This window comes from Onychostruthus taczanowskii, unplaced genomic scaffold (genome assembly GCF_017590055.1).
Source record: "Onychostruthus taczanowskii isolate IOZ18803 unplaced genomic scaffold, ASM1759005v1 scaffold106, whole genome shotgun sequence".
NCBI lineage: Eukaryota > Metazoa > Chordata > Aves > Passeriformes > Passeridae > Onychostruthus > Onychostruthus taczanowskii.
In genome coordinates this window covers 1,546,639-1,571,133 of record NW_024497186.1, presented here as the reverse complement: position 1 = coordinate 1,571,133, position 24,495 = coordinate 1,546,639, and the positions used below count along the sequence as shown (strand labels likewise).

Genomic DNA, 24,495 nt, shown 5'->3' with positions numbered 1-24,495 from the left:
TGTGGAGCGCAGAAATGCTGTGGAAAACCAAATTCCAGCCCAGGGAAGCAGGTGAAGGTGCCTCCCTGCTCTTCCCACACAGCAGCTCCCAGCCAGCACAGCATGGGGCTGATCCCAACCTTCCTTGGGACTGGCTGAGCCAATGCAGGAGTGTCCCAGCTCCCAGCTGGACCTGCTGGGACCCTGCCAGGCTTCCAGGATGGAGGAGAATGTGTCTGTCCTCCCAGAGCCTGGACATAAACAGGAAGCAAGTGTGGAAAAATACAACAGGTTTGCTCACAGCTCTGCATCCCAGGTAAGGGGAAAAGTGCCAAAACTGCCCAGATGTGGAGGAGCTGGAGGCTCAAAGGACCAAACCTGTGGGGAGCAGTGCTGGCTGAGTGACCCAGTTAATCCCAGTGCAGGACTGGGCACAGCTGGGTGCCTGCAGGGCAGTGAAGAGAGGGCAGGGAGCACTCCCAAAACCCAACAGCCAGCATGGCTCCAGACAACGGGAAGCAGAAAGAGGAACAGAACACTATCCAGGCAACAGCTTGGTTTAAAGAATTTATTTCAGACAAAAAAACTCCCCACCAAAAAGTAGTACAAAAAGAGTAGAGACAAAGAGTGGTCATTACAAAAGTGTTCACAGATAGAAAAGACTCATCTGAGCAACCCCAGCACGGAGCCCAAGGCACGCTGGCATTGGTTGTGCATGGCCAGGGATTGTCTCAGTGAGGGAATGCAAAGGTCCTCAGCCCCCAAACTCTGCTCAGGTCCTCCTGCAGTGAGCAGGGTCAGCCCCTGGCTCCTGACCACAACATCCAGCTCACCCTTCCCACGCTGGTTCCCACCCAGTGAGCTGGGTTGCTGCTGTGTCCTCACCCCTCTATGGGCACAGCCTCAAGGACTCTCAGCCCTAAAGGATTCATCCCAACTCCACACCTCCCATCAGCACCTGTGGCTGCCACCAGCCTTACACTGGGCTTCCCTCTCTCTTCTTTGGCCACCAGCCACAGCTCCAGCCCCCTGTGCTGGTACCACAGTTTGAGGGTTGGTTTCAGCCCCATCTTGGGGGAGGCACCAGCACACTGTGCAGGGTAGGTGCTGACACTCTCAAACCAGCTTTTCTGTTCTTAGTAAATGGCACCAAAACACTGCCACAGATCATAAATTCATCCCCCAAGTCCTTGTACCAGCCCTTGGAGGCCTTTAGAGTTTGGTTACGTGGCTCAAACCATTCCCCCCGCAGGTACCCACAGGCTTGTGGCAAAGAGTATCAGCAGTGGCTGAGCCCTCTACTTCACCCAGCCAGAAAAGGACCTTTCACTGCCTTGGGGAGCTGCAGTCTGGTGAGCCGCAGGTAAAGGGCTGCACCTACATCGCCCCGGGGCCCAACCCTGAGCACCATCCAAACAAACATTCTCCAGTAATCCTGAGAAAGCCTCCAAGCTCCTGCTTTCCACACCAGGAGCTGACAGAAGTTTTCAGAGCTCTGCACTGCAGGCAAGGGGAGAGCAATCTGGGCTCGAATTCCCTGTTCTAACCCCAAAATCCCGGGGCAGTTCTGAACCTGCGTGTCCTGCCTGGCTCCGCACCGCCAGCCCCTCGTGTTCTCCTACCCGTGCCGGGGCCGCGGCACCGCGCTGGCTCTGGGCCCGGGGACAGTCACGACAGGAGTGGCCGAGAGCTGTGAGCAGGGTCGGGGTGTCACGTGCCCGTTTCCAGACCCCAGTGCTGTGAGGGTGCAAGCTGCCATCCCCAGGGATCGTCACGCTGCCACACGCAGCCTCTCTCAGCAGGTCATGCAGCGCGGGCGGATGCTGTCTGACGCGGGGTTTGGATCCACCTGCAGAGCCAAGGCCAGAGTCAAAAACCTCAGCAGTGGCACATGCCAGCCTCCAGCAGCCCCCCAGCCCAGAGGGATGAATCACCTCGGAGTAGAGTGGAGGTGGTCGGAAGCGGAATTCCTGGATGTAGGCGAAGAAGGGACCCTCCAGGATGTCCCCGAGCTCGCTGCGGCACGGAGGAGCCAGGCTCTGCTCGGCCTCTGGGCTGGACACGACTGCTGAGTACTCAGGGGGGGCTGGAGAGAAAGCAGAACCATCAGGGAATAGCAAACACTCTCCATAAATGGGGGACACACAGGAAAAAGGGCTTCAAACCCACTATTTCCCAAAGCCTCTCAGTTCCCCGATGACGGAACCCAGGAGATTCAGCACCACAACCAAAAAATTACGTTAAAAAAAAGCAAAACTGGCCCAGTAGAGAACTTTGTGTCTCACTCTCCTGATCAGAGGGTTCATCCCAGGGAGAAGGAGATGCTCACCCTCCAGCTGCTCCGGGATGGTGCTGAGCCAGTCCAGGTTGACGCTGTACTGGCTGCTGACACTGGAGGTGCGGCTCCCGAAGGGATGCAGCGGGATGGTCCCGATGACAAGAGGCAGTTCAAGGAGCAGCTTGGACGTCCCAGGAATATCCACACAAACCTGCCGAGACAGGGAGCAGCAGGGAAGCTCAGCTTGGTGGTGTTTTCCCAGTCTGAAGGGGCAGATATCTCCCCTGAGCTGGGCAGGAGGGGACTCCTGCATCTCCCCTCACCTTCAGGGAGTATTCCACCTGGATGATGCGGCACTGGAGGATGGACGGCCCCACGGGCGGGATCTTCAGCGCCCGGCCGTGCCACACCTCCCTCTTCCCGGCTGGAATGGGGTCCCCAGTGATGCTGGTCACCACTGACTTCTTCTGCTTCTTGGTGCCCCGGGCGATGAAGGTCTGGGTCTGGATGATGGCGGCCTTGGGCACCACAGCGCGGCTCGTGCAGTTGTCGATCTCAGCAAAGATGGGGATGACCTCACCTGCCAAAACAGACACACACACGTTGGAGGAGGGGAGGCAGAGCCCAGTCCTGCCTCAAGGAATTGCTGCACAGGCCCACAGAGGGTTGGCCACGCTGTCTGACAGGGATACGGGTTCATCCAGGAGGAGCATCCCAGGATGCTGCCTGCATCAGGTGCACACACTAAAGCTCTCTGATTTCCTGCCAGCTCACAGTGACCCAAACCCCCTCCTCTGGGCTCACTGAGGGTCAAGGGTCCCAGCACCTGGTCTTACCTGGGGTGTAGCCTTTTCGGTCAATCTTGGCAGTCACAGACACTTGCCCACGGTTGCAGTACCAGGCACGAGCAAGTTTCTCCTTAGCACCTGCCTGGGGAGCCTGGAGAAAGGAAAATATTTAGGCTATTTAGTAACTAAGGATGAAACTCACAGCAATCACCTCCCTGGCACCAAGAACCTGCCGGGGAGCATCAGCAACTTCTCAGGTATCTGATGCAAGAAGCTGTTGCAATGCATTAAAGTTTCCAACACCAAAGAGGCACAGCTGACCTCTGCCCAGCCCAGGTAATGCTGGAGGGCACAAGTTACAGGGGGGTAATATTCCCTCTGGAAACCAGGCCTGCATTGTAGTGCTGAAGGGGAGGCAGACACCTTCCCGTGGGCTTCCTGGGTAAGTTTTGGATGTCAGAGCCCCGGGGTGGAGCAGGGGGAGCTCACCAGCAGTGCAGGGGTGTTTATGTCGATGGGTTCAATCACAGTGAACTCCTTCTTTGCTTTCTTCACTGTTGACCAGGGTCTGTGCAGCTTGGCCTTCACCCAGTAGCGCACGCTGCCGTGCTTCCCCTCAAAGGAGGTGACCAGGGTCCTGGGCACAAGCAACAAACAATTTTAGAAGGGTTTTGCTCAAAAAAACTCATTTTCAAGATGTCCTCTCCCCCCAAAAATGCCAACTTACTCAGGGAGTTGGAAGGTGAAGGGGAACTCATGCTTTCCTGCCTGTAGGACAGTGGCCTCACCATTGTCTGTGGGCAGAACAGATCGAGGAGGATTAGCTCCCTCCTACAGAACTTCCTCCCCAGGCAGGTCACAGAGGTGTGCAGCACCCAGCAAGGAGCAGCACGAGGGCACAGCAGAGCTTCTGCCAGGGCTGAGCTGCAGCAGCTGTGACACAAGAGCTGGGCACTGTCTGCATTCCATGCGTCTGCAGACAGGCACAGCCCAGGGGCACCTCCTCGGAGAGCTGGGCAGCTTCCCCAGGTGGGCTCTGCTTCAGCCTGCAGCCACCTTGCCTCACAGCTTTGGAGTGAGAGCCCAAGATGCCCAGCTGGAGGGAGAGTGGCCAGCCAAGCCCCCATGCTCCTCAAGAGTTTGCAGCCCAGGGCTGAAGGGTTCATTTAGGCCAACCCCTGCTGCTCAAAACAAGCTCCTGAACCTCCACACTTCTCCAACGCTGCTTCCCTGCCATGAATAGCTCAGAGAAAAGGAGGAATATTGTCCCCAGCCGAGGTGCCCTGCACAGCAGCAGCATCCAAATGTGCACCCCAAGATTTCAGGGTGCACCCAGAACGTGAAGTGCCTGCAGGGACTACCACAGCCCATTTCCAGAGCGCTCAGTCCCTAAGGCACCCAGATTTCAGCTTGTTGGCGTGTCATGCACCCAGCAGTCGAGCTGTCCCCGGCACCCAGACTCCTGCAGTTTTGGGGTGCCGTGCACCCAGCATCGCCGGTGGCCCCAGGCACCCCGATTTCAGCCGGCTGGGGTGTCTGGAGCACCCAACAGTCCGGGCTGCCCCACGCCCGCGCTGTTTCAGCCCCTGGGGTGCCCGGTGCCCCCACCCGACCGGGGGGCGCCGCACCCCGGCGTTACCCCGGGGCAGGGGATGCCGTACCTGGCGGTGCCATCAGCGTGTCGCGGTGGCTCAGAAACTCCACCTGGTCGCTGTAGCTCTGCGTGTAGGCGGTGCTGGAGCCGGCGCTGCGGGACTCGGTCCAGTGGACGCGGGCAGCGCCCATGGCCCGCAGCCGCAGCGCCCCGAGCCGCGCGGCCGCCGCCAGCTCCAGCACCACGCGGCCCGACACCGCCTGCCCGGGGCTGAAGGCGGCCGGGCCGTCCCGCTCCGCGCCCTCCAGCACGATGGAGAAGCGTTTGAGGCGATCGAAAATCATGACGCTGCTCAGCCCCGACCGGCGCGATGCGGCTCAACCCGGCTCGGCTCGGCTGAGCCCGGCTTTAAGCGGCCGGCGCGGCCGGGGGAGGCCCCGGCGGGGCGGGACGGGCCGGGCCGGGCCGGCCCCGCCGGGCTCTGCAAAACAAGGCAGGGAGCATGTGCGGATCGGCCCCTCGGCTGGCGAGAGCGCCCCGGGGGGGTTGGACCGTGCCGTGCCGTGTCCGGTCCCAGCCGGGCTCTCCGATTTATCCCGGTGCCGCACCGAGCCATCGCCGCGGGAGCGTGGGCTGGGCAGGGGCCGAGCACCGCCAGGCTCGGGGGGACACTCCCTGTCTGCTGCCGGGCCGTTCAGTGCCCCCCAGGACTCCCTGCAGCTCCCATCCTCGGCCCCAAGCCCTTCTCTAGCTTCGGTACTTGCCCCACAAATTTCCTTTCCAGCTTCATCCTTGACCCCCAAAATTTTCCCCTCCAACTCCAACGCCATCCTTGCCCCCCAAAAGTACCTCCCAGCTCCTATTCTTGATCCTCAAAATCCCCTTCCAGCTCCCATCCTTGCATCTCAAACTCCCTTCCAGCTCCTAACCTTGCACCTCAAAATCCCTATCCTTGCCTCTCAAAATCCCCGTCCTTGACCTCCAAGCCCTCCTCTAATTTCCATCCTTGCCCCCCAAATGTCCCCTCCACCTCCATCCTTGTTCCCCAAATCTCCTTTGCAGCTCCCATCCTTGCCCCTCAAGCTCCCTCACCAGCTTCTATCCTTGCCCCCCAAAATCCCCATCCTTGCCCCTCAAACTCCCCCTGCAACTCCAATCCTGACATCCCAGCCCATCTTTGTCCAGAATCCCCATTCCCAGAGTCACAGCCATGAGCTGTGGCCAGGGGGGATTCCTCACTCCTTCCAGTGCCCCCAGGCCAGAGCCGAGGGCCACACCCCACACTGACCCACATCCTTCCCTCCCCAAGAGCTGTTCCCAGGGCTCGGAACCGGCCACAGCTGGATCTGGGCTCCTGACACGCGGGGATGCCTGGGACATCGCTTCACTCAGTTCTAAGAAATCAAGAACTGGCTGGAGTTCAGCTTGTGCAACGACAGGGTGAGCAATCCTCTTCCCTGAGCTTGTTAACCAGGCGAGCGCCAGTTTTCCACCAGATCCTGCTGGGACTGGTGTCCCAAACTGAGTGATAAATTCCACTTGCATGGGCAGGAGCAGCTCAGGGACTCGCTCCATGCCGGGGTGAAAATGTGGAAACTGGGAACTGGTGATTCCCAGGGGGGACGTCACCATCAGCAGCAGCGCCCTGAGATGTTGTAAAAGGGAGGAGAGAGGAATCTGTGCCCTCCAAAAGGGTTAATAAGCCTTAGAAACTTCCACTTTGGTGATGGCTGTCATGTTTGCCGAGCACCAGAGCCCTGCACCCCCGGCAGGGCGGGGATAAGACAGAACAGGCATTAAAAACGTTACTCAGCATTTGGCTGCCTGAGTTTTGGGGATTTTTGAGTTGCTCCCAGCCATGCCGGGCAGGACCTGCTGTGCTGAACTCGGCTGATCACAGCCACTTAAAAAATGAGCTGGGCTGAAGCCTGGCACTGCTTTAGCTGTTTCCAAGGCCGGACTGGAATTGTCTGTCTCCCTCCCCAGGGGAAGGGGGCTGTGGTTTGTTTTATGTGCACGGCCATTTGCTGCCACGGGCAAACATGAATCATACCAAAAGCTCCGAGGGAGAGGGAAAGGAGGAAGGAAGGCACGTCACAGCACGAGTTAACTGCTGACACCGGCTCTGGGAAGGTGCCTGGTGTCCCTGCAGTGACATTAGAGGTGGGGAGGCTCTTGAGAGGGGCTGGAGCCTTGGCTGGGCCCCTCTCTTTGCTTGGCATCCTGCTCCTCCTCCTCCTCCTCCCGGCACACACCCCTGGGCCGTGACTCAGCCCTCACCCACGGGATGCGGATCCCTGCAAACCAAACCAAACCAAACCAAACCACACCAAACCTCCCTCCCATGGCAGTGCCGGCGATGCCCTTGGCTGTCCCTCGCTGTGCCACGTGGGGAGGGAGGACAGCCCCTCCCTGACCCCTCTGGGACCCCCACACTCAGAGAGGGTCTCTTCTCTCTCCTGCGATCCCCAGGTGGGGAGCACAGCCAAGGGTTTTCCTTCCAGGTGCCCAAGGCAAGCCCAGCCAGGCCGGGCACAGCACTCAGGGCACCATCTCCAACTCTCCAGCCCCATCTAGAGTCTGGCCAGGCAGGAGCTGCTCCCAGCAGGAGCTGACACCCTGCCCGGCTCATGGGGGGGCTGCACCTTTCCTGACCTGCTGCTGCGACCTGGTGGCTTCTCCCCACCGAGCCCGGAGTCACACGAGGCTCCGGAGAGAAGGGAATGCAGCAGGTAAATGGGTAAGGCAGCAGCCCAGGACGGGGGTGAGATGGGACAACGCAGAGCCTGGCACAAGCACGTGCTCCAGGCTGAGGAACCAGTCCCATCCCTGCCAGATTGTATGCTGTGTATGGACAAGGTGGGGTCACCCCACAAAGGAAGGAGAGCCCCGATGCCATAACTCTCCTGGATGTCTCCATGAAAATAAAATGGCTTCTGGATGTTTGCCTCTCACCAGGGCAGGAACTACACCTTTGGGAAGTGCTGCAGGATCCTCGGAGAGAAAAGATCACTGCACAACAATTATTTATGTTTCCTATCCTCCCATCATCTCATGCAGAAGAGTCCAGGCCTCTCCTTTTGCTGCCTTTGCCCATGAACACCCTGTCTTTTCCTCTCCCCCTGCTCCCTCTCTCAGATGATTACACAACACACGTTTAAAGGCCCTGCCTGAACATCCTTCTTGCACACTTTTTTCTTGTCTCTCAGCGCAGCACCCCAGTGCCAGCACTCACCACCCTGCCAGGAAACTGCAGATAAACTCAGCTGAGGGGAGAGCAGAAGGGAGGGCGCTTATCTGTGCCCGGCTTCCCTCCTCTGCACTGCCTTGTTACCATGACAAAACCTGCATTTTTTAAACACCACGCAGACACAGCTGATCTCGTGGAGAAGCAGCAAGAAAGGAGCAGTCACAGGGACTGACTGTCGGATGGTGGCACGTTTCTCACCAGCTGACATCAGGAAGGCCCTCACGCTGCTGGTGGGGACAGAACAGGGGACAGCAGGATCCAAAGGAAGTTATTTTGGCTGCAGGACAGCCCCTCTCTGCTGTTCATTCCTGTAAAACGCCCCGGTGATCACACGTGTCCCTCTCACAAGGCAGAAAAGGAATCTGTGTACGGACAGAGACAATAAAACCCAAGTTCTGGTGAGGCTCTCTGCCCCCCAGGCAGCCCCTGTGCAGTCAGGCTCTGCTCTCTGCTCAGCACTCCCTGTGCAGTCAGGGAGGGCAGGAACCATCAGCTCTGAGCTGCAGGTGTGCAGGGTGCCTGTGAGGCCAAGCAGCTCCTGCAATTCCTGCAGCCCTTGGCCAAGTGCCTTTCCCCAGATGGCTCCAGGGGCTCCTGGAGCACACAGTCCCAGCAGCAGAATCTGAAGGTGCTAGCAGCAGCTTGTGGCTTCCCTACAGACGTTCCCTGCAGGGATAGTGGAGGATAAAACTCACCCTGTCACCTCAGAGCTAACGGGACATGGACCAAGTACTGCATGACCAAGTGCTCAGGACCTCCACTTCAGGGCAAGGCCTTAATTGTCATTTGGACACTTTGTAGAGGTGCAGCTGCCAAGGGGACATCCTTAGGCACAGCATGGAAGAGCTGCTGCCAAAAGACAAAAACGACAGAGCAGTGCAGGTGTTTGGAGCAGATGGCAGGGCACAGTTGTCCAGAAATAGAGAAAATTACCTTCCCAGTACAGTCCAGAGATAGGAACACCTCCAGGAAGTCAACTCAGATTCTCTTTCCATCCCTCCAGTTTATTCCTGTAACATCTACATTTGCCAGATTGGGCTGGCACCAATCTCTGGGCCACTGACACAATGAAATGCCCTCAGCCTAATTCCTACAGCCATTTCCAGGGCAGGGCAACCAGCCACAGCTAGTAACAAGGCCATGAGAAACAGGGAAAGGAGGAGGAAAAGCAACAGAGGAATGGCTGTGACACTGTTATTGGAGGGGAGGATAAAAGACATGCATGTTCCTAAGAAAAGCCAGAGTTAATGAGTGGATGGACAGTTGAGACATCCCATATCCCTCAGCTCTGGATCATTTCATCCCAAGCACACAAAGAATGGCTTGTGGCATGCAAGTGGCTTGTCCTCTTGCAGCAGATCTAAGCAACGTGCCAGCTGGGCACGCGGTCCCAGCATCAGGGACCCAAAAACAAACACTGGCTGAAGCACTAAGTGCTCTTTCCACACTTGTGAACAGACACTCGTGTTTGCTCTTCCCTGTGCAAACACAACAAAAGCCACAAATCCCTGATGCTCACCAGCCCTGGCTTTGCCAGCAGCCTCCTGGAAACCAGCAGCAGAGAGAGAAACCCTTGGCCAAGGTGAGAAGAAGGGCAAACAGCCCTGAGTGGGTCAGCAACACCCACAGGGCAGAGGTTCCTCTCAAGGGATACCTGCAGCCTGAAGGGTCCCAACCCAACACCATGGCAGTTCCAGTCCCATGCCCTCGCACACAGACCCATCCAAGAGGGTCCCAAACCCATGTCCTTGCACACAGACTCACTTAAGGGGGTTCCAACCCCACAGCCTGGCACACAGACCCATTCAAGAGGGTCCCAAACCCATGCCCTCGCACACAGACCCATCCAAGAGGGTCCCAAACCCATGTCCTTGCACACAGACTCACTTAAGGGGGTTCCAACCCCACAGCCTGGCCCACAGACCCATTCAAGAGGGTCCCAAACCCATGCCCTCGCACACAGACCCATTCAAGAGGGTCCCAATCTCATGTCCTGGCACACAGACTCACTTAAGGGGGTTCCAACCCCACAGCCTGGCACACATACTCATCCAAGAGGGTGCCAATCCCATCCCCGGGCACACAGACCCACCCAAGGCAGTTCCAGTCCCATGCCTTGGCACACAGACCCATCCAAGAGGGTTCCAATCCTGTGCCCTGGCACACAGACCCACCCAAGGCTGTTCCAGTCCCATGCCTTGGCACACAGACCCATCCAAGAGGGTTCCAATCCTGTGCCCTGGCACACAGACCCACCCAAGGCTGTTCCAGTCCCATGCCTTGGCACACAGACCCATCCAAGAGGGTTCCAATCCTGTGCCCTGGCACACAGACCCACCCAAGGCTGTTCCAGTCCCATGCCTTGGCACACAGACCCATCCAAGAGGGTTCCAATCCTGTGCCCTGGCACACAGACCCACCCAAGGCTGTTCCAGTCCCATGCCTTGGCACACAGACCCATCCAAGAGGGTTCCAATCCTGTGCCCTGGCACACAGACCCACCCAAGGCTGTTCCAGTCCCATGCCTTGGCACACAGACCCATCCAAGAGGGTTCCAATCCTGTGCCCTGGCACACAGACCCACCCAAGGCTGTTCCAGTCCCATGCCTTGGCACACAGACCCATCCAAGAGGGTTCCAATCCTGTGCCCTGGCACACAGACCCACCCAAGGCAGTTCCAGTCCCATGCCTTGGCACACAGACCCGTCCAATAGGGTCCCAACCCCACGCCCTGGCACACATACTCATCCAAGAGGGTACCAATCCCATCCCCTGGCACACAGACCCACCCAAGGAGATCCCAACCCCACACCCTGGCACAGCCACCCCCCCCGTGCCACGGCCTTACCGGAGATGAGCTGCTGGCGGCGGTACAGGAAGGTCTGGCAGGCTGTATAGTCCCGGTAGACGATGTTGAGGCCGATGCTGTGGCTCTCCAGCCAGTGCACGGTGGCCAGGCCCCGGGCACACACCTCCAGCGCCCGCACGCGCAGCGCCCCGCGCAGCTCCAGCTGCACCCGCCCGTGCAGCAGCTCCCCACCGCCATGGGCCGGGCCGTCCTCCAGCCTCACCGCCAGCCTCCGCACCCGCCCCGGCGGCTGCATGGCTGCTGCCCACGCTGCCCACGCAGCTCCGGGAGGATGGTGCCTGCCTGCAGCTTTCCAGGGAAAGGAGGAAGAGCAAAGGCTACACCAAAATTCCTGAATTTATCGCGGTTCCTGGCTGGCCCCACCCTGCAGGCCTTCCCGGGGGTTGGGCTGAGGCCCTGCTTTGCAGCGATGCTTCAGCGTTGGCCTCATGTGCGTGAGGCTGACGATGTCCTGTGGTGACGAGGGACGTGTTTTTAAACTGAGAAAAAAACGTGCCTCCATCTTATCTCTGAGTCACAGACACTGGCGACGTGACACCGGGACGTGCTGGTGGCAGCGCTGGCAGGGAGGGGTGACACACACTGCCAGCGTGCTGGCAGATCTCACACAGCGGGCAATCAAAGAAAGCCTCTTTGGCCTTCCTGCTTCAGGCATTCCTGGGGCACTGCTGGAATGGGAGAGGAGCTCAGGAAGCAGAGGGCCTCACTCCAAAAACCAGCTTTGCTTTCTGTGTGTGAAGTTGCACTAAAATCCACGTGAAAAAGAATGTGAATAATCACAGGGACTCCCAGCAACAGCTCTTCCAGCCAGCTGGTGCCTCCAAGGGTGATTCCAGTACTTCTCCTCGTGGCTGTTCCTGCAGCAGCACAGGTGGCAATGCCACCTCAGGGTCACATCAAAGTAATGGGGCAGACCTGGAGCAGATGCAAGTCCCTGTTACTCCACCAAATGTTGCAAGTGAGGTATTTGACTGGAGGTGTTTAACAACGTGCTGGCATGAGGGACTGATGGGAGTGCCTGTGTGCACTTGGAGGATGTGAGTGCACGGCTCCTTTGAAGCACGTGTGGAGCAGAGATTGTCTCATTCCTGAAAAATAAAGAGTCAAATCCATAAAGGAAAGCACGAGGCTCGTGGGCCCGGGCACTGCTCACACACAGAGTGAAGCAGTTGTGAAACTCCACTAGCCCCGTGCTCAGAGGGTCGCGAGGAATCAAAGCCATGTGCATGAAAAGGCTGAGAAAAGCTTCTCAAGTGGCAGCTGTGCCACCCTGCTCGCTCAACCCCCAAGGGAGGGGGCTGGCCAGCCCCCGCTGATCCCTCTGGAACACACCTAGATCCCAAACAGAGTTAGTGCAAGCTCAGCAGTCAGGAAGTCCATGTGAGTGACCAGCTCTACAAAAACACAGGGCTCACCTCCAGGAAAACAGCCCACTCATCACAAGCTGGCCAGAGCTGCCTCGCTGTCCTACTGTTCACTGACCTTTGGTTGCAGGCCTTGACACCAAAATCCAAACAGAAAATAAGGGAATATCCCATCCCCCACGCAGCCCTGGTGGTGCCTCTCGCTCTGTTTGATCTCCTGCCCTTCCTCTGTGCCTCCCCTACCCCACCTGCTCTGTTCCACGCCGGGGCCTGCCCAGAGGCGCCATGGCTCCTGCCATGCTGAGGGATGTGTCACCCACGCCTTTGGGCTAATCTCCTAGTGTTTATTCTTGCTGTCACAACACCTCCTTGTGTCCTCATTCAATCTGAGAAATAGATGTTCCCTGTGACAACACACAGCCGGGCCAAGAGCGGAGCACAGGGACGGCTCTGAGATCCCACGCCGTGTAGGCAGCTCAGAGTGCGTCAGCAGCTGCTGGAGGAGGGAGGACATCACCTTCCTCTGGGGACAGGGCTCTGCCAGGGTCCGCATGGGGACACAGCTCCCTCGGGAGTTTGCCTTTTGGATTTCAGGGGGCTTGTGGGCTTGGGCGTGAACTCGCCTCTCTGCTCAGCCCCACAGAGGTTCTGTGCCCTCCTGGGCAGCCCCGGGATGAGCATTTCATCTGAGGAGACACAACAGCTCTCAGCTCACTGGATGGGGCTGAGAAAGGGGCAGTTGGCACCACTGAGCCTGGCAGCCCCAAGATCTGAGTGTTGTTACCTAAAGAGTCACCCCACCAGGGCAGCTGCAGCATCCTCTGTCTCCGGTACCTGGCACATGCTCAGCTTTCTCTGCAGGTGATGCAGAGGTGTCTACCCTGCCTGGACACCTCTAGCCATGACAATTTTCCTCCTCTGACCCTCTGTGGGGGACCTCAGTCCCCTTCTACCTCCCTCCAACGCTCCCTGGCTTAGGGATTTGGTTGTCTGTCCTTCCTCTCCCTTCAAAATATTTCTCACCTACAATTCTGCTCCCACGTGAGGCTGGAGCAGACAGGGTTTGGTGCTCACTGGTCCAGCTCAAGTAGCTCAGGAGCACACTCCAAGGGGAGTGCTGGGTGTAAACCCACTTCCCCTGTGGTTAATCCAAGCCTCTTAAGGCTGTGCCTGCTGTGGCACGTCTTTGGGGAGTCCCTCTGCTGCCTGCGTGGCACCAGCATGGCTGGCATGGTTCTGACAGAACTTTCATCTGCTGACAGATGGAATCAAAATAAAAATTAAATTCCAGGCAGTAAATTAGGAGGCAGGCACAGATAGCTATGTGCATTTCCCCTGCTGACAGGAAAAGGCCAGTTCTGCCATCAGCACTTTGCTCAAAACCCTCACCCAAACAGAAAACAACTCTCAGGGTAAGGAGGCAGATGAAGAAATTCACATGGCAGTTATGGGAACATCACTCCATATGGTAGTTATGGAGCTGCTCCAGAAGTTTAGGGCCAAGGAAAAGACCAATTCAGCTATGATCTGTTCCATGTGTTGATTTAGCAAATCAAATGGCTTAAACACCAATCCATGGCATGAAGGGACCTCTCTCTGAACTGCTGGACAAACAGGAGGCAGCGTCAGAGGAGGATTTTCTTAATGCCTTCCATGACCAGCTCTAACCACATCCTTTCCTGAGGTTGCATAAGCACAGCTTTTGATCAAAATCCTTTCCTTCCTCCCAAAAATAAATGTAAAACAACTTTTAAAAACAAATGTAGCGATGATGAAAGATCAAGACACTGATTCATGTCCCAGAAATAATTAATTTTATTCATTTTACGTAAGGAAGTAGCAAAGGGATTGACACCAGTGAGGTGAGTCACGAGACTGTGGGACAAGGATGTGGTGCATCAGGTGGGGAAACTGCAGCATCTGAGGATACAGCAAGTGCAGAACAACCAGAATCACTGAATATCTCAAGTGGGAAGGGACCCACAAGGATCTCAAGTCCAGCAGCAAAAGCTTGGCTGGGAGTGGCCCTGATTTAATCAAAAGGTTCTCCCCAGGGAATGTCCCGGCCCCAAGGCTGCCAGAGCTCTAGGAACTCTCAGGGATGCTCAGGGTGGGGTTGTTGGGGTGGCTGTGCAGGGACAGGGGCTGGGCTGAGCATCCCTGAGGGATCCAGCTCAGGGTATTCTGGGATTCTGTGATACTCGGCTATAAAAAGGCAAAATATCCCAGTAGTTCTTAGAGCTTTCATTAGCAGCAGTGTGAGTGTGACTCTGTGCCCAGCCTCTGCACCCATTGGAGCCCAGAGGAAGCGGGTGGGATCCATGTGCTGAGTACAGGTGTAGGAGGATGGAGAGAGCCCCATTTCTGTCTCCACACGGAATGTTCCCGTCCCAGCACTCAGCCGGGGGCTGGCAGGTCCCTACAGGGGGCACAGGGGAAGATCTCCTGTCTCCAGGTGATGTGGAGATCTGTGTGCATGTGAACTCAGGACCGTCGGGGCACAACGAGGGCCGCCGTCCGCAAGGGTCTCTACAAGATGGGTTTCCCAGATTTCTCGGAACCAACCCCGGCCCGGCTCAGCATCACCACAGAGGCGGGGCCGGCCTGGAACCCCAGAACGGGGAAACTGAGGGTGAGAAAAGGGCGGACGGAGGATTCGCTGGAGGGGTGCGGAGGCCGTGAGGGGCACGGAGAGCAGGACCCAGCCCCGGCCGGGGACCATCCCCGGCCGGGGACCATCCCCGGCCGGGCACCATCCCCGGGCAGGGTCCGGCTGGGCCGCGGGGCAGCCAGGCCGCGTTGCCATGGCGACGACTCCGCCTCCTTCCCGGCGTGCCCCGCGTCCGCACGTGACTTCACACCCGGAAGTGTTGCCATGGCGGCGGGCGCGCTCTGGGGGCTCGTGGCCGCGCTGGAGACGCACCGGGGCCGCGACCGGGCGGGGGGGGCGCCCCCGCGGGTACCGGGGGGGGAGTGGGGGGCGAGCCCGCCAGTACCGGGCGGGGAATGGAGAGGGGGTCTGAGCCTTCCGGTACCGGGCGGGGAATGGAGAGGGGGTCTGAGCCTTCCAGTAGCGGGCTCGGTGAGTGGGGTCTGAGCTCTCCGGTACCGGGCGGTGAACGACGGGACCCGACTCTGCTGCAGCGACCCGCCGTTAAGGGGAAGGGAGCACCTGAGCGATTCGTAAGTGCTCGGTGGTGGAAAGGAACGACAAAAGGCGGAGGGGGCACAAACAATCCAAGTTTTACCGGTAAATGACGGGATGGAAACGGGGAGTGCCGGAGCACAGCGCAGTGCGGGTGGGTAAAGGGAAGAGAATTTGAAGAGGTGAATTAAAGAAAGGAGAAGAGAACGAAAGAAGGAGGAAAAGAGAGCAAAAGGCTCAGCAGGGCTGGCTGAGCGGGCCGTGCCCCCGCAGCTCCGGGCGCTGTCCTACGGCTGCCAGCTGGCGGGGGCAGCGCTGCCCGGCCCCGCGGGGCTGCCCGGGGGGCTCCTGGCCGCCTCTGCCCAGCTCAGCTCCTGCCGCACCGCCCTGCGCCTCTTCGACGACCTGGCCATGCTCCGGCACAGCTGCAGCTACGGGCTGGGCCCCGAGGTGAGCGCGGCCCCGGGGCTCCCGGGCGGCCCCCCCGGCCCCGCCGCCGCCGTGCCCCATGCGCCGCTCTGTGCCGCTCCCCGCAGGGCGAGGACGCGCTGGTGAGGGGGCTCTCGGTGCTCTGCAACGCGGCCAACCAGCTCTACTACCCCTGCGAGCACCTGGCGTGGGCCGCGGATGTCGGCATCGTCCGCGCCGCCTCCCAGAAGTGGTGGACGCGGAGCACGGCGCTGTGGGGCTGTGCCCTGCTCCTGGGCATCCTGCGGTACGGTGGGCACGGTCCTGCCCTGGCACCGGGCTGTGGCACAGCTGGGGGAGGTGCTCTTCCTCGCTGGAGCTGTTAGTGCAAGAGGAAAAAAAAAAGAAGCTCCTCCTGTTTGGTGCTGTAGGAGAAATAACTCTGTGCTTTTCAGATCCCTGAGGATCTTGTTCCAGTTAAGAAGAAAATTGAGTCAGCACAAGTGGTATGATTTCCTTCTGTGGCTGTAGAGCTGATCGTGCAATGCCAGAGTGGTTTGGGTTGGGAGGGACCCCAAAGCCCATCCAGTGCCACCCCTGCCATGGCAGGGACACCTCCCACTGTGCCAGGCTGCTCCAAATCCCACTCCAGCCCTTGGGCACTGCCAGGGATCCAGGGGCAGCCACAGCTGCTCTGGGAATTCCATCCCAGCCCCTCCCCACCCTGCCAGGGAACAATTCCTGCCCAAGATCCCATCCAGCCCTGCCCTCTGGCAGTGGAAGCCACTCCCTGTGTCCTGTCCTTCCATGCCCTTTTCCAAAGTCCTTCTCCATCCCTCCTGTAACTTACCCACACCTGCCAGTTGTCATCTGCAGCCATCCCAGCTCTGAGGACATGCTGGACTCATGTGGGAAATGGATTGTAGACCATGGAATGGGACAGACGTTGCTGAGAGAGAAATGGAGCTGGAAACAAGTTTCAGAGGATGGTTTTGTCAATAAGATTAGATACTTTGGAGAAATAGAACAATGAAAGATTCATTGTAGTAGGACCCTCGAGGGGTAATTTTAGATTATTGGCTTTGAGGCATTTACAGCATGGTGTGGTAAAGGCTGATAGGCCAAGAAACACTTAGAGTGTACTGTAATTAGGAAATAGTTAATTTCTGATTGTGATGGTGTGAATTACAACATCTGTATTGTCTCACCCTTCACATGAGACTGAAAATGGAACAAAAGTTGTTAAAACACCTCTCAGTTGCCCCATCTCTGGGTCAGAAAAGGGATTAATCTGACAGACTGTCACTGACATCTCCTTTTCTTCCAGCAGCACTTCACCTCAGAGGCAGCAGCAGCTGAGAGCCCAGGTGAAGGCTGAGCTTCTGAGCATCCTCATGGACACAGCAGATCTCTCCAACGCAATCCACTGGCTGCCCCCAGGATTCCTCTGGGCAGGAAAGTTCCCTCCATGGTTAGTAGGACTCCTGGGGACCATCTCCTCCCTGATTGGAATCTACCAGGCATCAAGAGGAGCAAATTCTGAAGCTGCTTAAGCCAGAACTGAGCTTCACAAGCCCAGTTTTCACATGGTAAAAGTGCCTTTAGTGAGGCAGGGTTGGTGATTTCCTGGGTTGATGATTGTCCTTCCAGATATCCCACAATCAGGACTGGAATCCAGATTCCTGTTGCAGAGTGGATTGTTTGCAGCTGTAATTTTTATCACTCTTAATCAGAGAAATAATTCAGGTGAATCCTCTGAAAATCAAAGATCTCCTACAATGGGTAAAACTGAGGGGGAAAGAGTTGCTTCCATCTGTCCCAAAAGACAAATGCAACCTGCCAGTGCTTTCTGCCACTTAAAGGAGCACAGTGGCCACGGTTCTGTCACAGAGAACTGGTGAGGGATGAATCCTGGGAGCTCCCACTCGGAGCCAGGATGGGACCCCTGTCCTGGGAGTTCTGCAGGTGTCTGGGCTCAGACAGGAGCCAGCAGGGCTGTTGTTTGGTGCTGTTTGTGACCGTTTTGTTTCCTTAGAGGTGAGAGGGGCAGGAAATTGCCGCTGGAAGCAGCATGGACCTTCCTAGCCTGCCTTGCCCGTTTAAGGAGAAATGTTGGAAGTGGAGACTTCCCCCAGAGCTGAGGCTCCGGCTGTGCCTTTGTGGAATGCCACCGGGTGGAGCTCTTCCACCAGGCTCTGGCAGCCGCCGACCTTTTTTTATTTAAAAAAAAAAAAAAAAAAAAAAAGGCAGGAAATTTATTAATCACCTTTCAAAGGAGCAATCAAACCGATGCCGAGGTGGGGTTTGCAGTTACAGTTCTGGGCGTTGCCAATAATAAACGACACAAATGCTTCAAAGGTGGCCTTGAGTGATCATTCCTCCTGATAACAGGGAGAAGTTCTTTATCTTTGGTTCTGGAAAGCTCCAAAGCATTAGTGCTGTGTGAGCTGCAGCTCCACAGGTGTCCCCAGCCTTCCTCCTGCTGCAGTAATTCCCAGCCCCTGCCTGACTGCCATGGAAATGAATTTGAAAAGAGTTGTGCTTGCTCTGCGTGTCCCTGCCCCCAGCACGGCACATGCTGCACTTCCAGGAGCTTTGACCTTGCTTTGTGGGCTTGTTTGTGGCCTGGCACGGGGAGCTGTGGCCTGCCTGTGTTCAAAGAGCAGAGTGAGGCCTGGATACTCTTTATCCTTTGCCCTGTCCTTGGTGTTTATCTGGACCTTCACCCTGCAGTGTCCCTGAGTTGTGCTGGGGAATTGCTGCCACACTGACAGGATTTGGTGCAACTCAGGGCTTATGGAGGAGACTCTTGTTGATTCTCTCCTTTCCTCAGCCCTCTGCCTGAGCAGGGGGAGCACCCAGGTCCTCTGGCTGTTGCCTGCTCCTGTCACCCACTGTGGTGGCTCCTGCTGCAGTTTAGTGGTTTTTAATAATAAATCAGATTTGTGTTCTTAACCCCATTGAATCATTCCTCCAGGACTCACTGTACTGCTCAGCACAGGACAATACCATTAGGTATTCATATACTATAGTATTAATACTAATGCTATACAGGACGATTGTAGCTCTACCAATTAAAAAAAAAAAAAACAAGAAACTTTGCATAACCTCTGATGCCAAATTAATAAACCTCTTAACCATGCATTAATTTTAATGTAGAGAAAGGACACTGTAAACTGCTCTAAGTGCATTTGCTTCATCAGCTCCTCAATAAATAACCTTATTTTGCAGCTGGTAAAGCTGGAACGTGCAGAGATAAATCAAAATTGGGTAATTCAGAATTTCTAGAATTTGTATATTTTTTCTTGAGGTGGTTTTGATCCCTGCTGACACACAGTGTTTAAACACCTGTGCTGGCTGCTGCTGCCTCTCCAGGGCAGCACTCGCTTATTTTTAGCACAAGACCTTATGCATGCAGACCCGATTCTCACAAAACTTGGTGGTTTTCTTCTCTTTTCTGATGTGGCCTCTGCGAGAGGGCGAAGTTCCTTCCCTTGGCCAGGAAAGCAGCCTGCCCCGCTGCTGGAGGTGCCGATGGTGGGCCGGGCTCCACAGCTCGGAGGGGGCTCCATGCAGGAGAACGTTGCTGAGCAGGGCTGGTTCGCTCGGCCGTGCCCTGCCTTTGTCAGCAGCCGGGATCCAAAGGCCGCGGGCAGGCGCTGCCGGTCCCAGCGCGGCTGCCCCGTTTATGGCCCTTTATGGCGGGGTGGCTCCGTCCGCAAGGCTCGGGAGCCTCAGATCCGCCGTCCCGGCCCCGTGGCGCGGCTGGGCCCGGGCCGTGCCGCGATGCTGGGCCCGGGGGACACGGGGGGACACGGGGGGACAGCGGGGACCCCACGCACGTGGGGAGGGGATACGGCCACGCCGCCCGCGGGCTGGGCGGGGTGAACGAGCGGCGCATGCGCACGGCTGGCCCCGCCTGCCATTCACAAAGGCAGAGTACAGAGCGCCGCGGCCGCTGATTGGCTGCGGGGAGGGAGGGGGCGGGGCCAACCCGGGGCGGCCACGCGGCGGCGGCGGAGGGGCGGCGGCAGAGCCGGAGCGGAGCGGGACCGGGCGGGACCGGGAACCGGGTACGGAACCGGGTATGGGAACCGGGTATGGGAACCGAGTGTGGGATAGCGGGGACCGGGCGGGACAGGGAACCGGGTACGGAACCGGGTATGGGAACCGAGTGTGGGATAGCGGGGACCGGGCGGGACAGGGAACCGGGTACGGAACCGGGTATGGGAACCGAGTGTGGGATAGCGGGGACCGGGCGGGACCGGGAACCGAGTACGGAACCGGGTATGAGAACCAGGTATGGAATAGCGAGGACCGGGCGGGACCGGGAACCGGTACGGCACCGGGTACGGGATAGCGGGGACCGGGCGGCACCGGGCACGGAACCCCGTACGGAACTGGGAACGGGAACCGCGTACGGGAGAGCGGGGACCGGGTACAGAACCGGGTACGGGATAGCGGGGACCGGCTACGGAACCGGGTACGGCACCGGGTACAGGATAGCGCGGACCGTGTGGGGCCGGGTACGGCACCGGGTACGGGATAGCGCGGACCGTGTGGGGCCGGGTACGGCACCGGGTGTGGAACCAGGTGCGGAACTGGATGCGGGACCGGGTACGGGATAGCAGGGACAGTGGGGGACCGAGTTCAGAAGCGGGTGCGGGACCGGGTACGAAACCGGGTGCGGGATAACGGGGACCGTGCGGACCGGGTACGAGATAGGGGGAACCGTGCGGGACAGCTGGACCAGGTGTGGGACCGCGGGGCGGGTGCGGGACCAGGTGAGGAACCGCGGGGCCGGGTGCAGAATAACCGAGTCAGGCCCGGGACAGCGGAGCCGGGTGGGGGACCCCTGAGCTGGGTGCGGGACCGCGGGGCGGGCTGGGCACGGGCATCACCGGGAGCGCACATCTCCCCCTCCCCGGCACTGCGTGAGGCCCGGCGGAGTCGTGCGCTGCACGGGTCCGGGAGCTCCCGGTGCCCCGTTTCGGTCGGTGCCCCGCAGCTGACCGGTGCTCCCGGTGCCCCGTTTCGGGACGGCCCCACCGCGCTCCCGTTACCGGCCGGTACCGCGCTCCTCTCCGCGGCCGCCGTCCCGCCGCAGCCCCGGCCGTGGCGGGCCCGGGACCGCGCTGCCCGTGCTGACTCGCCGGTTTTGCCTCGCAGAGCAGCCTCAGCACTATGTCCGTCAGCAGCCACGAGAACCGGAAATCCCGCTCGAGCTCCGGCTCCATGAACATCCACCTCTTCCACAAACCGGGCCACGCCGACAGCCTCCTCACCCAGCTGAACCTGCTCCGCCAGCAGAACCTCTTCACCGACGTGGTGCTGCGGGCGGGGAACCAGAGCTTCCCCTGCCACCGCGCCGTCCTGGCCGCCTGCAGCCGCTACTTCAACGCCATGTTCAGCGGGGGCCTGAAGGAGAGCAGAGATGGCGAGGTCAACTTCCACGACTCGCTGCACCCCGAGGTGCTGGAGCTGCTGCTGGACTACGCTTACTCAGCCCGGGTGCTGATCAACGAGGAGAACGCCGAGTCCCTGCTGGAGGCCGGGGACATGCTGCAGTTCCAGGATATCCGGGATGCTTCGGCTGACTTTCTGGAGAAGAATCTCTACCCTGGGAATTGCCTGAACATGCTGCTGCTCTCCGATGCCCACTGCTGCGAGCGGCTGCTGGAGCTGTCCTGGAGGATGGCCTTGGCCAACTTCACCTCGCTCTGCAAGACTGAAGATTTCCTCCGGCTGCCCAAAGACAAGCTGCTGGAGCTGGTGGAGAGCGAGGAGCTGGAGGTGGAGGATGAGACGCTGGTCTACGAAGCCGTTATAGGCTGGATCCGCTACGATTTGCCCCGACGCCACGAAGTTCTGCCCGAGCTGCTGCGCTCCGTCCGCCTGGCCCTGCTGCCCGAGTCCTACCTGCGGAAGCAGGTGGCCTGTGAGAAGCTGGTGACCAGCCACAAGCTGGGGGAGGAGATCGTGGCCGACGCCGTGCGCTGCAAAATGAAGATCCTGCAGAACGACGGCCTGGTGACGGGGTGCTGCGCCCGGCCCCGCAAGGTCAGCCAGGCCCTGCTGCTGCTCGGGGGCCAGACCTTCATGTGCGACAAGATTTACATGCTGGACCATAAAACCAGCGAGATCATCCCTCGTGCCGACATCCCCAGCCCCCGCAAGGAGTGCAGCGCCTGCGCCATCGGCTGCAAGGTCTACATCACCGGCGGCAAGGGCTCCGAGAACGGCGCTTCCAGGGACGTCTGGGTGTACGACACCCTCCACGACGAGTGGGCCAAAGCTGCTCCCATGCTGGTGGCGCGGTTTGGCCACGGCTCCGCCGAGCTGGACCACTGCCTGTACGTGGTGGGGGGTCACACGGCCATGAGCGGGGCCTTCCCGGCCTCTCCCTCCGTGTCCCTCAAGCAGGTGGAGCACTACGACCCTCAGCTGGACAAGTGGTCGCTGGTGGCTCCTCTCCGGGAAGGCGTGAGCAACGCTGCCGTGGTGGGAGCCAAGATGAAGCTGTTTGTTTTCGGGGGCACCAGCGCCAACCAGAACAAGCTGCCCAAGGTGCAGTGCTTCGACCCCTGCCAGAACCGCTGGACGGTGCCCGCCAGCTGCCCCCAGCCCTGGCGCTACACGGCCGCCGCCGTGGTGGGCAGCCACGTCATCGTCATCGGCGGGGACACGGAGTTCTCCGCCAGCTCCGCTTACCGCTTCCACAGCGACACCTTCCAGTGGTCCAAGTTTGGGGATGTCACGGCCAAGTGCATCAGCTGCCGCGCTGTCACCTCGGGGAACAGGCTCTACGTGGTGGGGGGCTACTGCGGGGCTCAGCGCTGCAAAACCCTGGACTGCTACGACCCCTCGTCCGACAGCTGGAGCAGCGTCACCACGGTGCCCTACTCCCTCATCCCCACCGCCTTCGTCAGCACCTGGAAGTACCTGTCGGCCTGAGCGTGGCCAGGGACCTGGAAGGTAAATAGTTGTGGGTCAATTCTGTATCAGGTTAAAATTTCAGGGGCAGATGCACGTGGCTCTGGACTGGAGTTGTCCTAGAGAACAGCCTTGTGTGAGTATCAGCTCCAAAACTTCCAGGCTGGTGGTGTGGGATCTAAAAGCCCTGCAGGAGGGAGCAGGTCTCTCTAGGTGCTGAAGCACTGCAGGGAGAAGATCAGTATAAATAACAAGACTCTTAACCTGGCATCTTGGCCCGTGCAAAGATTTTGGGGAATGCTGTGTGCAGGGATTGGGTGTCGTGCCTGGGTCGGGAGGCTGGAGGAGCCGATGTTTTTGCAGGCAGGCTGTCTGCAGGAGCTGGGACAGACCCCGTGGTGCCACCGGCTCCGGCTGCTGCTTTTAGCACAGCCTCCTCCTCCTGGTGCCACGCTTAATCTGCCAGTGGCACCCAAATGTCTTGTGGGACGCCAGGGCTGTGAGCTGGTGCCAGAACAAGATTATAGCTGGGATTTGGTCCCAGAATGGTGGGTAATTGCATTTATAAGACAAGCCTTGTCTATGTATAAACACAGGGTTTCTCTGCTTCTAATTATTCCCTGGTGTCCCTTTCATGCCATTGCTTTTTTGCTACACAGAGATTGACTTTCAACATTTGCAACTGGAATTAAATCTTTCTAAAGGCTTTTGGCAGAAACTATGCCAGTGAATCACAGACCCTGCAGGGTTTTCCTTTTCTCCTTGCAAGAGTCGTGCTGTCTAAATAAAATTAAGTATTGTAATAAAATATCCAGTGATACCTTTAGAAAATTCCTGGCTGTAAAGGGAAATCAGCAGGCATTGCTGGGATTTCTCTGGGATTTGAGGCCTGAGGAGAGGGGTTGGGGTTGCTGTGCCCTGGTCTCACAATACTCTGCTCTGCACCACAGGTTTCACACCTGATTTTGCCAAGTGCCTCCCTTGACTGAGGATCCAGATGGAACACACGGGCAGCAGGAGCACCTCCTCCCACCTGGCAACTCTGTGAGCTGGGTGCCATCAGCACCAGCAGGGCTCAAGGCAACTGGGTTTTGGTTTTGAAATTGCTTCTGCAAATCCATCCCCTTGGTCAGGCCAGGGAGGGGACAGGCACAGAGGGAGCTCCTTGGACTGACAGCTTGTGCTGTCCCTCGAGAGAGCAAAAGGTTTCCAAGTGTTCTCCTAACTTGTGTGATATCAGAGCAGGAACCAGAGGGATTATTTTGGTTTCAGTGATGCTAGAAAGGAGAAAGGACACTCCTGACCAGCTGCAGGATTGCACTGCTGGGACTTGCAGCACCCAAGCAGTAGCCTGGAGTGTCAGAACATGTGACAGTACTTTGCCCAAGGGCTGGTTCTGCACATTTATTTCTTTTTTATACAGCAGTTTTGTGTGTTTATTACTCAGCCTGGAGCTGCTTCAATAAATCTGAATAAAATCCACCGTGTCCCTTGCCTGTTCTGTGTGCTTAAGGTGCAGGTTTTCCCAGCCCACACTTGAGACCATATTTAGTAGAACAGTGAGGAGCATTCCCTGCTGCAGTCCAAATCAAGGGCTCAGCTCTTCCTGTGTCTTTGTAACTTGGGACTGAGCTCAGATCTCACACTGCCTTCTAGCTTTGAAGGAGACACAAATCTCTTCAAAACTTCAAAGATTAAGGTATTCTCTTCCCTTTTCCTGATCACTCTCCACAGAGTGGGGTTTCCTCACTATCCAAAAGAATAGGAGAAGGTGCTGCCCCTTCTGTCCCAAAGGAAGGGCTGTGTACTCCAGGCCGTGCTCCAGGTGAGGGGAGGCAGTGCCTGGGAAAGAAAAGCTCTATTAAGGGGAGGAGGTGAGACAGGAAC

The 24,495-nt window shown here is 58.1% G+C and overlaps 3 protein-coding genes across 15 annotated transcripts; 2 read left to right on the top strand and 1 right to left on the bottom strand.

The window, feature by feature from the left end:
• Positions 1-533: 533 nt before the first annotated feature.
• Positions 534-11,182, bottom strand: ARRDC2 (arrestin domain containing 2). 2 transcript variants are annotated; one of them, XM_041414864.1, is made up of 8 exons: positions 10,738-11,182; positions 3,773-3,839; positions 3,535-3,682; positions 3,094-3,196; positions 2,581-2,837; positions 2,309-2,468; positions 1,914-2,065; positions 534-1,828 (listed from the first exon to the last, which is right to left on the bottom strand). In XM_041414864.1, the coding sequence occupies exons 1-8, from the start codon at positions 10,991-10,993 to the stop codon at positions 1,775-1,777; spliced, it is 1,197 nt and encodes a 398-aa protein (XP_041270798.1). In that variant the 5' UTR covers positions 10,994-11,182; the 3' UTR covers positions 534-1,774. The 2 variants fall into 2 exon arrangements, with proteins under 2 accessions (XP_041270798.1, XP_041270790.1); XM_041414856.1 differs by lacking the exon at positions 10,738-11,182 and adding an exon at positions 4,707-5,446.
• Positions 11,183-14,301: 3,119 nt separating this feature from the next.
• Positions 14,302-18,032, top strand: PEX11G (peroxisomal biogenesis factor 11 gamma). 4 transcript variants are annotated; one of them, XM_041416161.1, is made up of 6 exons: positions 14,302-15,063; positions 15,541-15,717; positions 15,804-15,982; positions 16,131-16,181; positions 17,003-17,146; positions 17,711-18,032. In XM_041416161.1, coding segments are annotated over exons 1-6 (957 nt in total). In that variant the 5' UTR covers positions 14,302-14,658; the 3' UTR covers positions 17,712-18,032. The 4 variants fall into 4 exon arrangements, with proteins under 4 accessions (XP_041272095.1, XP_041272085.1, XP_041272076.1 ...); XM_041416151.1 differs by having other exon boundaries at positions 17,006-18,032; XM_041416142.1 differs by having other exon boundaries at positions 17,003-18,032.
• Positions 18,033-19,683: 1,651 nt separating this feature from the next.
• Positions 19,684-24,080, top strand: LOC121342012 (ectoderm-neural cortex protein 1-like). 9 transcript variants are annotated; one of them, XM_041416068.1, is made up of 3 exons: positions 19,684-19,748; positions 20,845-22,650; positions 23,559-24,080. In XM_041416068.1, the coding sequence occupies exon 2, from the start codon at positions 20,860-20,862 to the stop codon at positions 22,627-22,629; it is 1,770 nt and encodes a 589-aa protein (XP_041272002.1). In that variant the 5' UTR covers positions 19,684-19,748; positions 20,845-20,859; the 3' UTR covers positions 22,630-22,650; positions 23,559-24,080. The 9 variants fall into 9 exon arrangements, with proteins under 9 accessions (XP_041272002.1, XP_041272066.1, XP_041272010.1 ...); XM_041416132.1 differs by having other exon boundaries at positions 19,693-19,760; positions 20,850-22,650; XM_041416076.1 differs by having other exon boundaries at positions 19,710-19,760.
• The last annotated feature ends 415 nt before the right edge of the window (positions 24,081-24,495 follow it).

What these genes read in the sequence shown, in the direction of transcription:
- ARRDC2 (XM_041414856.1), bottom strand. Translation starts at nt 4,983, where the DNA reads ATGATTTTCGATCGCCTCAAACGCTTCTCCATCGTGCTGGAGGGCGCG. An exon ending in CACGCTGATGGCACCGCCAG is followed by an intron (nt 3,840 to 4,706) that starts GTACGGCATCCC and finishes TTCTGCCCACAG; the next exon opens with ACAATGGTGAGGCCACTGTC. An exon ending in AGGTGGAATACTCCCTGAAG is followed by an intron (nt 2,469 to 2,580) that starts GTGAGGGGAGAT and finishes CTGTCTCGGCAG; the next exon opens with GTTTGTGTGGATATTCCTGG.
- LOC121342012 (XM_041416068.1), top strand. Translation starts at nt 20,860, where the DNA reads ATGTCCGTCAGCAGCCACGAGAACCGGAAATCCCGCTCGAGCTCCGGC.
- PEX11G (XM_041416142.1), top strand. Translation starts at nt 14,659, where the DNA reads ATGGGTTTCCCAGATTTCTCGGAACCAACCCCGGCCCGGCTCAGCATC. An exon ending in CTGCTCCTGGGCATCCTGCG is followed by an intron (nt 15,983 to 16,130) that starts GTACGGTGGGCA and finishes TGTGCTTTTCAG; the next exon opens with ATCCCTGAGGATCTTGTTCC. An exon ending in AAATTGAGTCAGCACAAGTG is followed by an intron (nt 16,182 to 17,002) that starts GTATGATTTCCT and finishes CTTTTCTTCCAG; the next exon opens with CAGCACTTCACCTCAGAGGC.